Below are 13,274 nucleotides of genomic sequence, written 5' to 3'. Positions count from 1 at the left end.
CTGTTTTTGGGCAAACTTAGTTAAAACTATTGTGGTCTAATACAAAAGCTCTGCAGCTCTGCAGAAGAACAAAAGTTATAATGTTAAGTCTTTCTGAGGTGATTGAACTTTATGGTTACTGTAATTTCTATGTGTTAACCGGCTGCACCTCAAGAAAAGTTATATTCATCTGTGAATACACTGAGCATGTTGTATTCATTCACAGACACACAGCAGCATCAGTGAGCCATAGTTTATTCAAATGACAATGTGACCACAAGGTGTCGCCAAAATGCCTAAAAACAAAATTTAATATTTGTTTTGTGTCTGGAATTTCCAATGTAATGTGTCTTTTTCATTGACCCATTGTCACTGCTGAGCTCCTGAGTGGCTTTTTGCGCTAATTATGATATTTAGTGGGGCGTCAGTGGCTTAGTGGTAGAGCAGGCGCCCCATGTACAAGGCTGTTGCCGCAGCGGCCTGGGTTTGAGTCCAGCCTGTGGCCCTTTGCTGCATGTCACTCCCTCTCTCTCTCTCTCCCCTCACACTTAACTGTCCTGTCCATTAAAGGCAAAAATGCCCATATCTTTAAAAAAAATTATGATATTTATTGTCCCCAAAATTGTTAGATAGGTGGTAGATGTGGTAGATAGACGATAGATAAACATTAAGTTAATGCTATTTTTAGCATTTGAAGAACAAAACAAAAGATAAACAAACAAGCAAAAAAAGAAAACAAAACCAAAAAGGTGTAGGCCAAAGCCTTAGCCTTTTACACCTACCTTTTTCACATTCATTATTTCTGTCAGCTCCCTTTCAATCATACAGAGCAATAAGAAACTGACAGAAGCTAGCAGTAGTTGCCGTGGCTGCAAAAGACAGATTTGCATTTTGCAAAATCAGTCACCACACTTGACTTTTAACCCAGTAACATTGATTCCTTTGCTGTGGTTTGAGGTCTGTGTTTAGATATTTGTCAGTTTGTACTTTAAGATGAGCAAAATAAACCAATTGATGGTGGATGGATACACAACCAGCAGGATGTGTTTCGGCAAACGTCTCTTTGTAATCTTCTCCAGACTTTCCTCTAAACCAGTGGTGGACTGAATACAATCACTATACTTCACAATGTTGAGGTATTTTACCTCAGTATTTGTATTTTATGACACTTTATATGTCGGTTATACTACATTACACTACACATTATACTATACTACACAAGACATTATATACTATTTTACTCCACTACAATTTTAGTTACTATTCACTTAAAAGATGATGCATTATTGTAGATTAAATAACCCAACAGTATACAAACAACTTAACATAAGCCACCTTTTTAATATAAATAGTATTTTTACACTGTGGTAACTGGATAACTGAATAATATTCTCATGCTGGAGTTTTGGAGACAAAAGGAAAAATGAACAGCTGCTTACATGGTAATAGATTAATACAATAAACACTGACAAATATGAATCAGTGAAACAATTTAATATTATTTATTTATTTTTCATCACCACAAGGACTGAAACAAAGGAATATAATTTGAATATAGCAGCCGCAGGTTGTCTGATGCTGGAACAGAAGCTCCTGTGGCGCCTCAGTCTGACTCTGCCGGCCCTTTCGCTGTCTCTGAGTTGTTCTTCAGGGGAGACACAGCGACATTTCAAAGGACAGCAGGTTTTGCTTGGTAGGAGCTGCAGGAAGGTACAGTAGTCAGAATACTCAGGCTGGGCTTAGTGAAGTTAAAGGAGGTCATAAACAGGTTCTGACAAACTATCAGATGAATAAGGATTGATTGATTGATTGATTGATTGATTTGTTTATTTAAGTGTCATGCATGTTAAAGTGCCCAGCCCACATGGGCTTACAAGACACTACACAATATATGTACAAACAATTCAAAGATGGCAAAAACAAGAATCTTATGTATCCATCGTCATCGACAACAAAAAAAGTCAAAGTATTGTACACTTAGGTGGGATACAGTGTTTTCTGTCTTTATGTCCATGCTTTTTCAATAAATCTAGCTAAGACATACAGTACAGGCCAAAAGTTTGGACACACCTGCAGTGTAAGATAGATACAGTTAAACAAAAGCTATTTAATCTCCATAACAAACAATGGAAGCAGGAGATTTGGAGGAAACCCAAACTTAGAAGCTATGTTCAAATTAAAGAGGACGACTATACAGAACCATACTTAACCTTAAATTTAGGGAGAGGTCAGAGGTCCTTGTGTGCACAATTAAGATCTGGTACCTTGCCCCTGGCGATTGAAGTGGGCAGGTATAAGGGTATCCCTGAAGAGCAGCGTATTTGTGTTTTGTGTTATCTTGATATTGTTGAGGATGAATTTCATTTCTTGTTTCATTGCCCTTTGTACAATGACTTGAGGAAATCTTTGTTTGAAAAAGATCAGGGGAAGAATCCCGACTTATTTTGGATGTCGGAATTTGATATGTTGAGTTGGTTCTTCAAGGAAGAGATCTACAGTACAGGCCAAAAGTTTGGACACACCTTCTCATTCAATGCGTTTTCTTTATTTTCATGACTATTTACATTGTAGATTCTCACTGAAGGCATCAAAACTATGAATGAACACATGTGGAGTTATGTACTTAACAAAAAAAGGTGAAATAACTGAAAACATGTTTTATATTCTAGTTTCTTCAAAATAGCCACCCTTTGCTCTGATTACTGCTTTGCACACTCTTGGCATTCTCTCCATGAGCTTCAAGAGGTAGTCACCTGAAATGGTTTCCACTTCACAGGTGTGCCTTATCAGGGTTAATTAGTGGAATTTCTTGCTTTATCAATGGGGTTGGGACCATCAGTTGTGTTGTGCAGAAGTCAGGTTAATACAGACAGCCCTATTGGACAACTGTTAAAATTCATATTATGGCAAGAACCAATCAGCTAACTAAAGAAAAACCAGTGGCCATCATTACTTTAAGAAATGAAGGTCAGTCAGTCCGGAAAATTGTAAAAACTTTAAATGTGTCCCCAAGTGGAGTCGCAAAAACCATCAAGCGCTACAACGAAACTGGCACACATGAGGACCGACCCAGGAAAGGAAGACCAAGAGTCACCTCTGCTTCTGAGGATAAGTTCATCCGAGTCACCAGCCTCAGAAATCGCAAGTTAACAGCAGCTCAGATCAGAGACCAGATGAATGCCACACAGAGTTCTGCAGCAGACCCATCTCTAGAACAACTGTTAAGAGGAGACTGCGCGAATCAGGCCTTCATGGTCAAATAGCTGCTAGGAAACCACTGCTAAGGAGAGGCAACAAGCAGAAGAGATTTGTTTGGGCCAAGAAACACAAGGAATGGACATTAGACCAGTGGAAATCTGTGCTTTGGTCTGATGAGTCCAAATTTGAGATCTTTGGTTCCAACCGCCGTGTCTTTGTGAGACGCAGATAAGGTGAACAGATGGATTCCACATGCCTGGTTCCCACTGTGAAGCATGGAGGAGGAGGTGTGATGGTGTGGGGGTGTTTTGCTGGTGACACTGTTGGGGATTTATTCAAAATTGAAGGCACACTGAACCAGCATGGCTACCACAGCATCCTGCAGCGACATGCCATCCCATCCGGTTTGCGTTTAGTTGGATGACCATTTATTTTCAACAGGACAATGACCCCAAACACACCTCCAGGCTGTGTAAGGGCTATTTGACCAAGAAGGAGAGTGATGGAGTGCTGCGGCAGATGACCTGGCCTCCACAGTCACCGGACCTGAACCCAATCGAGATGGTTTGGGGTGAGCTGGACCGCAGAGTGAAGGCAAAGGGGCCAACAAGTGCTAAACACCTCTGGGAACTCCTTCAAGACTGTTGGAAAACCATTTCAGGTGACTACCTCTTGAAGCTCATGGAGAGAATGCCAAGAGTGTGCAAAGCAGTAATCAGAGCAAAGGGTGGCTATTTTGAAGAAACTAGAATATAAAACATGTTTTCAGTTATTTCACCTTTTTTTGTTAAGTACATAACTCCACATGTGTTCATTCATAGTTTTGATGCCCTCAGTGAGAATCTACAATGTAAATAGTCATGAAAATAAAGAAAACGCATTGAATGAGAAGGTGTGTCCAAACTTTTGGCCTGTACTGTAGATCTCTTCCTTGAAGAACCAACTCAACATATCAAATTCCGACATCCAAAATAAGTCGGGATTCTTCCCCTGATCTTTTTCAAACAAAGATTTCCTCAAGTCATTGTACAAAGGGCAATGAAACAAGAAATGAAATTCATCCTCAACAATATCAAGATCACACAAAACACAAATACGCTGCTCTTCAGGGATACCCTTATACCTGCCCACTTCAATCACCAGGGGCAAGGTACCAGATCTTAATTGTGCACACAAGGACCTCTGACCTCTCCCTAAATTTAAGGTTAAGTATGGTTCTATATAGTAGTCCTCTTTAATTTGAACATAGCTTCTAAGTTTGGGTTTCCTCCAAATCTCCTGCTTCCATTGTTTGTTATGGAGATTAAATAGTTTTTGTTTAACTGTATCTATCTTACACTGCAGGTTATTATTAAAAATATAATATAAATCAGAGTGAGAGGATACTGCAGAGACATCTCTTGACCAAGGGAAATTATGGGCTCGATCCCATTTAAAAATCTTTTTGGTTAGCCTTTCGTCTGGCAGCCGAAGAAGTCGGTTCCAGAGCTGAACCATTTCGCATCTTTGCTTAACAAGACAGGATTCCCAACCTGTGTCCCCATCAACAACACCCTTTGCAGTGAATTTATGAACTCCAAGATAGCACCTCAGGGCGCGACTCTGAATCGTGTTACTTTCAGGGGAATCCCTAAAGTCCCATATTCCAGCCGCATAAAATAAGACTGAGCCAACCACTGAATTAAAGAGCTTAGAAAATGATAAAAACCCAAGGTCAGGACACCTTTTAATTTTATTCATTACTGACCCTAAAGCCCTTCCTGCTGACTCTGCCAGTGCTTTCCTTCCTTCGTAGAAATTCATATTTTCTGTAAAAATAAAAAGAGGTGTATATAAGAGGTCTCGATCCAAGCTGGAATATATAGCTACTTTGCTGCACGTGATTATTTCGAAAATGCATAATTTGTGTCTTTTCACTATTAATAGCCAGTCGCCACTTATAGCACCATGAACTCATAATATTCAACATCCTCTGTAAATTAATTTCTGTCTCAGCAACCAACAAAATATCATCGGCATATAACAAAATACTTAAAGTCTTCAATATCTATGCCAAGCTTAGCCTGCTTGATTTCTTGAGCCAAATTGTTTACATAAAGGGCATTTCGGTGGTATTTCAGGGCCCACGTGGTGTCTCTCCTCTTGATCCTTGGCCTTGAATTCTCATTTCTTTAAGCATCCTGGGAGTTGACTCGCCTGCGGAGCTTCTGCAGCCCACTTCAACTGGGCAAACCTTTGCTTTCAAGCTGCAATGCTCAGTGTCAGCTCCCAGCTTGGTGTACTTAAGGCTTTTATACGCCTCCTCAACAGCCTCCTCCCAGGGCACAGTGAGCTCAATGATGTAGATGAGGCACAGTGAGGAAGACCAAAGCACGAGGCCTGGTCTGAGGTCAGTAGAGTCGATCTCAGATGGAATTGGATATTTAGTTTGATCAAATCTGAAATGTTTAATCTCGCTCAGTTACTTTCCTTTACTTGGCCCCATATTTCTCACTGCTGTCTCTTTTTATTTTTGATATGTATGTCACATGTGGACAGCGTGACCTGTATATGGGCACTGCCCCTTAGCAATGTTCTAAGTAACTGCAGGTGGTTGAGTAGCAGCCTTCCTCAGCACAGTCATGATTCCACACCCACATCTTTCTTTCCTTCCTCTTTCTCTTCAGCCTTTCCTTCTCCTCTTCACCTTCTGTGCCAGTTTTAGTTTTGTGGAGACCAGCTGCCTCCTTCTCTCAAGCAGATCCTGAATTTGGGCATTCCTGTGTTCCTTTTTCTCTGCATTGCTTTTCAGTGCTCGAAGATTTTAAACACTTATTCCTTCTATGCAGAGCAGAACAACACGAGGCAACTTTGTCAGTTTTAAATCCTTTTAGACTCAACTGATGTTTATTCAGAAATATAAAGTGTTCTCACAGAAGATAGATCCTGTGTCCTAGTAGTGCTTTGTGCTCTGAAATTACAGAGCATTTCAGCAAATAAACCATCACACTGGTGACACAGGTAATCCTTTACGTTAAAGGTCTGTCCTGAATCGGAGCGTCTGGCCTTTTTAGTGCAGATGAGCATATGAGTAACATGGGGAATTCAGGTTATCACAAGCTTTTGAGCAGCTTTTCAAATCTGAACAAACTATATGTCTTTTAACTTAAGATATTTAACTCAACCTAACAAAGGTGGAAAACTGGAAGCAAACTTACATGAATGACTTCTGTTTGACTTATTATCTGGTTTCATGAAAGACTCTTTAGATCTTTCTCTGGCCTTGCTGTAAGCACAGTCAATCCGTTGAGAAGAGTAACTCCTTGTTTAAACTTGCTTTTAAGAGCCACTGGTTTTATATCAAAATCTCTCTCAAAAGAGCAAAGTCTTTGCAGTCTATAGAACTGGCTTTAAGGTCCAGCGTGTAGGATTTCAGGGGATAAATTTGCAGAGATTAAATAAAATGCATGATCGCCTTAAAATAAGATTTTTTGTATTTGTGTTACTTTAGAATAAGTCGTTTATATCTACATAAGGAACAGGTCCTCATTTATGGAGATCACTTAACATGAAGCTGCTTTATTAGGTATTTTTACCCATCACCAAATCACCAAGTTCAGTGAGAGGAGGAGACCTCTGCAGATAATTCAGCTCCCAGTAAAAACCTCCTGAATGTCTGGATCTTAAGTTATCAGAGAAAACAGGGGAGCACACATTAGCAGGTGCTTTTTTCCCCCTGAAACTGCTTTATTCTGTGTTTTTACTGGTTTAAGTGTGTGTTTGTTTTGGAGGAGAGGAGACCTCTGGGAACAATTCAGCTCCTGGTAAAAACCTCCTGAACAACGAACACTGACAGAATTCTAACCAGGAAAAGTTCAGCTGGTTGCAATGTGCAATCCTCGCCACTAGATGTCACTAAAGTCACCTCAGACGTACACACTGTTCTTTTACGGGATTCATTTTTGGTTTGTTCATTTGGCAGGGGTTTATGTAGTTTAATTTTGTTTTAATTTAACCACAGCAGACACAGGTGGCAATGCAGGTGACACAGATGATGACTTGATAGCCAGTGATGTGATTATCCCACAGGATGTCTTGTTATGTTTGGGAATGTATAAAAAGTGTTTGCAACCAGCATTCTTGTTCAGCCCCTGATGAAGATATATGTCAAAACGTTGGGCTTTTGATTCAGCATCAGAAAACACACAAAAAAAATGCAGCTTTTAGCCACTTCACTGTTCCTAGGACCACATTTCTACAGAGATTAATCTATAGGACAGTGATAAAGAAATTCCTGTTTGGGTCAAAATGTCATCAAGTGGCAAAAGGTTATTTACTTTCATTTGTAGTTTATTGTACACATGAGTAATAATCACTGGGAACATACCGTCCGCATATGAGTAACTCTATGTAAATATTTCTTCGTCAAAGTTGAAATGAAGAAAACATTTTTTCTTCTCGATCCCACAAATCTGCTTTTTCTTGTAATAAACTACACCAAAGCTGGCATAATGGCTCTTCGTGGACCATTTAAAGCACAATTTTAAGCCTCATTAATACTGTGAGGGAAGTGGAGCTGATTTCTGTTTGGATACCATCAGATTCACAGGTTTCAGGCTGCACTGTGGGGGATTTCACCACAAGATGGCGCTCTGTACTCAGTAAAGACATTTACATACACTGACGTTTCACAAGAAAAATTTGATTTAAAGTCATTTTCTGTGTCTTCCGCACTCCTCAAACAAGTCAAGAGTCCTCCTGCACAATATTTCTATTTTTATCACCTACATACTTTTGTCTAAAGCTCAGATTCAGCTCATGATTGAAGCAGGTGGGGTCAGTGTTCAGTGAAAGGCAACACACAGGTCATAGAGACAGGCTGATACAATCATTGGTACTGGGGGACAGACTTTATGTGTGTCTCCGATTTCTCTCTAATACTCACATACATGATAGGTTCATGTATTCTCATATTTTCCACCATGGTCATTTATTAGAAATGCACAGAGAAAGTTAATTCAGACGCAAAACAAACTTAAATCTGTTGCCAAGCCTTAACCCCAAAACATCCTTCATTATAAAAGCCATACAATACCTGAGTACACTCTAAATTTGAGATGTTAATAGGAAGTCTGGGTGACTTACTGTGATTATCAGTGTTGTGTGAACTTAGTCATTCATTGGTTGTTATCTGGGACAGGTTTGCTCTGTATTTCCAGGGTCAAGACCAAACAAAGTGAAGCAGATTTTAGTTGCTAGGCTCTCCACCTGTGAAACAAGCTCCCTGAACACCTGACATCTGCTAAACTCATTCAAACCAGGGCTTAAAACATTATTGTTCACTGCTGCCAATAACAAATTTTTAATCTGTGGCTATTTGATTTCTTTTGCTTCTTGTCTTTATTTTCTTTTAATGCATTTTCCCTCATTTTTAATCATGTATTTACTGGTTCTCACTTCTTGTCATATTGTATTTAAAGTGCAGTTTTAATGTTTTCTTAATGTCTTACATTTAATGTGTTTCTATGCCTCTGTAAAGCACTTTAAATCGCCTTATGTCTGGATGGTGATGTACAAATAAACTCACCTGGCCTGGCCTGTCATCATCTGTGCTCAAAATGTTCCATTACATGTATCTCAGGTTGTCCTCACTTGTGTCCTAACCTCATATATCAGAAGAGAAACAGTTGACAACATTACATTTTACTTAATTTTAATTAAATTCATTTGAACATCACACCTAATAGTTAGAGTAACTGATTTAATGTTGCTGAATGTGAACGTATTTCATATTATGTCCCAGAGAAAACGATTTTATTTATGATTTGACTGTTGTTTAAGGAACACAATAAAAACAAAAGTTTAACATTGTTTTTAATCTCATTAAGTCCAACAATCCTGGGCAGATTAGGAGACAGTGGGCTCCTGGGCACAGATATGCAACATGCCTCACCAGCTCTCCTACAAAGGAGCAAGACACACAGATTTTGTAGGGTTTTTTCTTTATTTTTGACTGTTGTTTTGAATTTCTTTGAACTCATTATGCATCATTTTGTGTCATTTTTTTGATATTTTGCATCTCTTCTCAGTTGTTTTGCCCCCTTTTGTAGTTATTATGTGCCTCTTTGCAGCTCCTTTGCATCTCTTTTTGGTCTTTTTGTGTCTCTTCCTGGTCAGTGTGTGTTAATTTGAGTGACCTCTTGCAGAAGAAGGCCAGGGTTCCCCCTAAGACTTTGTACCAGGTAAGCTGTTACCAAACCTTAACCACAAAACATCCTTCATTATAAAGGCCATACAGTAGCAGAGTAAACTGTGAATTTGAAATGGTAATCGGGACATGAGGTCTTTTATTGTTATTATTAATGTTGTGTGGTCTTTCATTACGTTTCATTTGTCATCTGGGACAGGTTTGCTCAGTGATTCCTGGATCAAAACCAAGCAAGGTGAAGCAGAAGTCTTTTTGTATCTCTTTGTGGTCATTTTGAGTCTCCTCCTGGTCAGTGTGTGTTAATTTGAGTGACATTTTGCAGAAGAAGGCCAGGGGTAACACTTTGTGCCAGGTAGGCTCGGTCAGTAATCCATATATAACTATAAAACAGGCCTGGATATTAATTGGAATAAAGGTAATTGCACTTTAAATGCCAATCTACTATGTCTGGTTGCTAATAAACAAAACAAGTATATATTAAGTGTTGATCTGCTTTCATATCGTTCAGCTTTTATGAGTAAAGTTATTTAATGAAATCATTGCTTTGTCAGCGCTCCAAAACGGATTATTTAAAAAAAAATTATTTTAAAAAATATATAGATATATATCAGTGAGAAAATGGGCATTTAAGTCAAATTCGTAAATACATATAAATAAATATATATTAATAAAGTTTGTAAAGTTATTAAAAGACTCCACAGTCCACCTTAAAAGAAAAAAAATATCAGTCGACCTTAAATATGCACACTGAGGGGGCTCGGTTGAGTGACGTCGCTCCCGCTGATTGGCTGAATCTTCGAGGTATGCGGGTATGCAAATAAGCGGGGTGGGCTCGTGGAAACGAGTAGGTGACGTCAGTTCCCCCTTCGCATAGAGCGAAACAAACATGGCGATAGACTCGAGTGGACGGGGGTTTACGCTAACTTTATTCGTCTTTTCTTGTGTTTTTGCGGGCAGACAGGCCGAGGAGGTGCTGGCGGAGCCGAGAGTCACCCCCCGGATACTCGGCATGAGGCTGGAGACGAGCACGACTCCGGCTGGGACCACCGAGAGAGGGGTTATTCAGGTGACCGAGGGCAGCGACATCCAATTCAGGTTCTACGGGCTCGACTTGCGCCCGAACACTTCGCGACTCATCAAGTTCATAGAAATTTACTCCAGCGATAAAGAGGATGATGATTTCGGCACGGTTATGTCCCCCTTCAATAGGACTTGTCCCGAACTCACCAAGGATATAGAAGTAAAGGGGTCCATGGTGGTTACCAATCAGAACACCTCCGGGGTGGTCAGCCTCCGGATCAAGCAGCTCCGCAAGAGCGAGGTAGTGAAGGTGTTCGGCTTGTGCGTCCGTGACCCCCTGGAGAAGGAGGAGACGTGGTACCTGCTGGATGACCAGGACGGCAGAGTGCGGGTGGTGGAGGTGGCGAAGTCGTTGCTGCCCATCTGGCTGCAGGTGATCCTCATCTCCTTCCTGCTCGTGCTGTCCGGCATGTTCAGCGGGCTCAATCTGGGGCTGATGGCGCTGGACCCGATGGAGCTGCGCATCGTGCAGAGCTGCGGCACCGAGAAGGAGAAGAAATACGCACGGAAGATTGAGCCCATCCGCAGGAAGGGTAACTACTTGCTGTGCTCGCTGCTCCTCGGGAACGTCCTGGTCAACACCACTCTCACCATCCTCCTGGACGACCTCACCAAGTCCGGGGTCGGCGCTGTGGTCGCGTCCACAGTTGGCATCGTTATTTTTGGCGAGATCGTCCCGCAGGCGCTGTGCTCCCGGCACGGTCTGGCAGTCGGGGCGAACACCATCTATGTCACCAAGCTGTTCATGCTGCTAACCTTCCCTCTGTCGTGGCCCATCAGCAAGATCCTGGACTGTGTCCTGGGCCAGGAGATCGGCACCGTGTACAACCGGGAGAAGCTGGTGGAGATGCTGAAAGTCACCGAGCCGTACAACGACCTGGTGAAAGAGGAGCTCAACATGATCCAGGGCGCGCTGGAGCTCAGGACCAAAACGGTGGAGGATGTCATGACGCCCATCAGCAACTGCTTCATGATCCACAGCGACGCCGTGTTGGACTTCAACACCATGTCGGAGATCATGGAGAGCGGATACACGAGGATACCTGTGTACGAGCACGAGCGGTCCAACATCGTGGACATCCTGTTTGTCAAGGACCTGGCCTTCGTTGACCCGGACGACTGCACCACACTCAAGACCATCACCAAGTTCTACAACCATCCGGTGCACTTTGTCTTCCACGACACCAAGCTGGACTCCATGCTGGAGGAGTTTAAGAAAGGTTTGTGGAAATATTCATAAGTTAGAGACGCATCTAAGAGAGTGATCGTTAAGGCAGTGCTGTGGGAGATAGTCACATCTTTTACTTTAGTAAAAGTAGCAGCACTACAGTATGGAAATATTCCTGCAGTCAAAATCTTACTTAAGTAACAGTACAAAGTATACGCATCAAAATATTAGAGATGTGTTAATGTGTATATCACTACATAGAATTAGCCACTCTTACCAGCTGCAAAGAAGCTTAACTTAAAACCAAACATCATCATTTATTCACTGATTTATATTTTGTTTTAGTAATCCAAATCTGCAAAGTAACTAAAGGCAATTAAATCTAGTAAGAAGTACATATTTGTCTCCAGAATGTACTTGAGAGGAAGTATAACAAGTGAAGTGCAACAAAATTGTACTGAAATATTTGTACATGAGTTAGTGAGGACAGGAAGCAGGGATTTGTGTCAGGTGTCGCTATCTTCTCACCTGGAAAATACAGGAGGGGCAGAATTATCAACACCATACAGTAACCGTGTAGTTTATGTGGGTGAAGCTGATAGTGTTTGGTTGTTTATGAGACTGTCAGAGGTGCAGGCAGTTCAGACACGAAGCGATGACACATGAAAGTGGCTGCAAAAGTCTTAAGTGTCAAAGTGAGTTCAGTGGCTTGACCTTTGACCCCTGTGTGGAGTTGACCACACAATAAAAGAAGTTTCCATCTTGAGGATTGGGGATGTGTTGATTTATCCTACCTGAGGTTTTGTTGTTTGTGTCGGTAACTGAAAGAATAACCAATACGTGGTTTTTGTTTTATGGGTTTTATTTAATCCAGGGTGTCAGGATGAAGTTCAGCTTTGTGCAGTGAACCTGACATGACTTGGCTGTGGTTGCTATGTGCATCAGGCGTTTTATTCGGAGACAGTATCTGTCTGCCAGACTCCCTCGTTGTCTGAGTATCTGAGTGGAAGTCATATTAGTTTTACACTTCAAGCTGGCGTTAGGCTGGTTGTATTTTCTCTAAGGTTCAGGAGGAATACTCAATTAAGTTGACATCTTTATCACTCACTATGTTCTGCCTGTAGACATCCTTGGTAGGATCACAAAAAGAGAAAGGTTTATTTTCTACAGAGTGAGGAAATGGTGCTGTTAATTTAAAGCTGTGTCTCTGACTCAGCTGACAACACCACGCTGAGGCTTTTTTCAGGAATCAAATGTAACCGTGACTGCGTTTTGCGATGGGCGATATCAAAAACACTTCCCTGTTTTACTTCTCTGTTCTTGCTTTGCTGCCTTTCCTCTTTTAAAACACACACACACACACACACACACACACACGCACACACACATGTGCACACTCCCTCTCTCAGGAGGATGTACACACACTGACGCCATCCCCTGCAGGGATGTATTTTTCCTCTCCCAGGCATCTTGTATCAAGGTCACAGACAGTAGAGACACTTGCTGTGTCTATATCTCAGCGTAGCCAGGAATGAGCGATTGCCTTTCTGTCGTAGTAACGAAGGTAAAATGTGACTGAAGTTTGTCGGCAGCATCAGCTCCGCGTTCATACCACTATGATGAATGCATCTTAACTTACTAAATGCTTTTATTTCACATCTT

The 13,274-nt window shown here is 41.3% G+C and overlaps 1 protein-coding gene across 1 annotated transcript in view; it reads left to right on the top strand.

The window, feature by feature from the left end:
- Window positions 1–10,220: 10,220 nt before the first annotated feature.
- LOC125890074 (metal transporter CNNM4) overlaps window positions 10,221–13,274 on the top strand; it is an 82,230-nt gene continuing 79,176 nt past the window's right edge. Inside the window, exon 1 of the mRNA XM_049578494.1 lies at window positions 10,221–11,664. Within this exon, the coding sequence (XP_049434451.1) occupies window positions 10,251–11,664 (1,414 nt within the window). The 5' untranslated portion in view covers window positions 10,221–10,250. The remainder of the gene's footprint in view (window positions 11,665–13,274) is intronic.

This window comes from Epinephelus fuscoguttatus, linkage group LG6 (genome assembly GCF_011397635.1).
Source record: "Epinephelus fuscoguttatus linkage group LG6, E.fuscoguttatus.final_Chr_v1".
NCBI lineage: Eukaryota > Metazoa > Chordata > Actinopteri > Perciformes > Serranidae > Epinephelus > Epinephelus fuscoguttatus.
The sequence above is the reverse complement of the archived record's forward strand: the minus strand, read 5'-3'. Positions and strand labels throughout refer to the sequence as shown.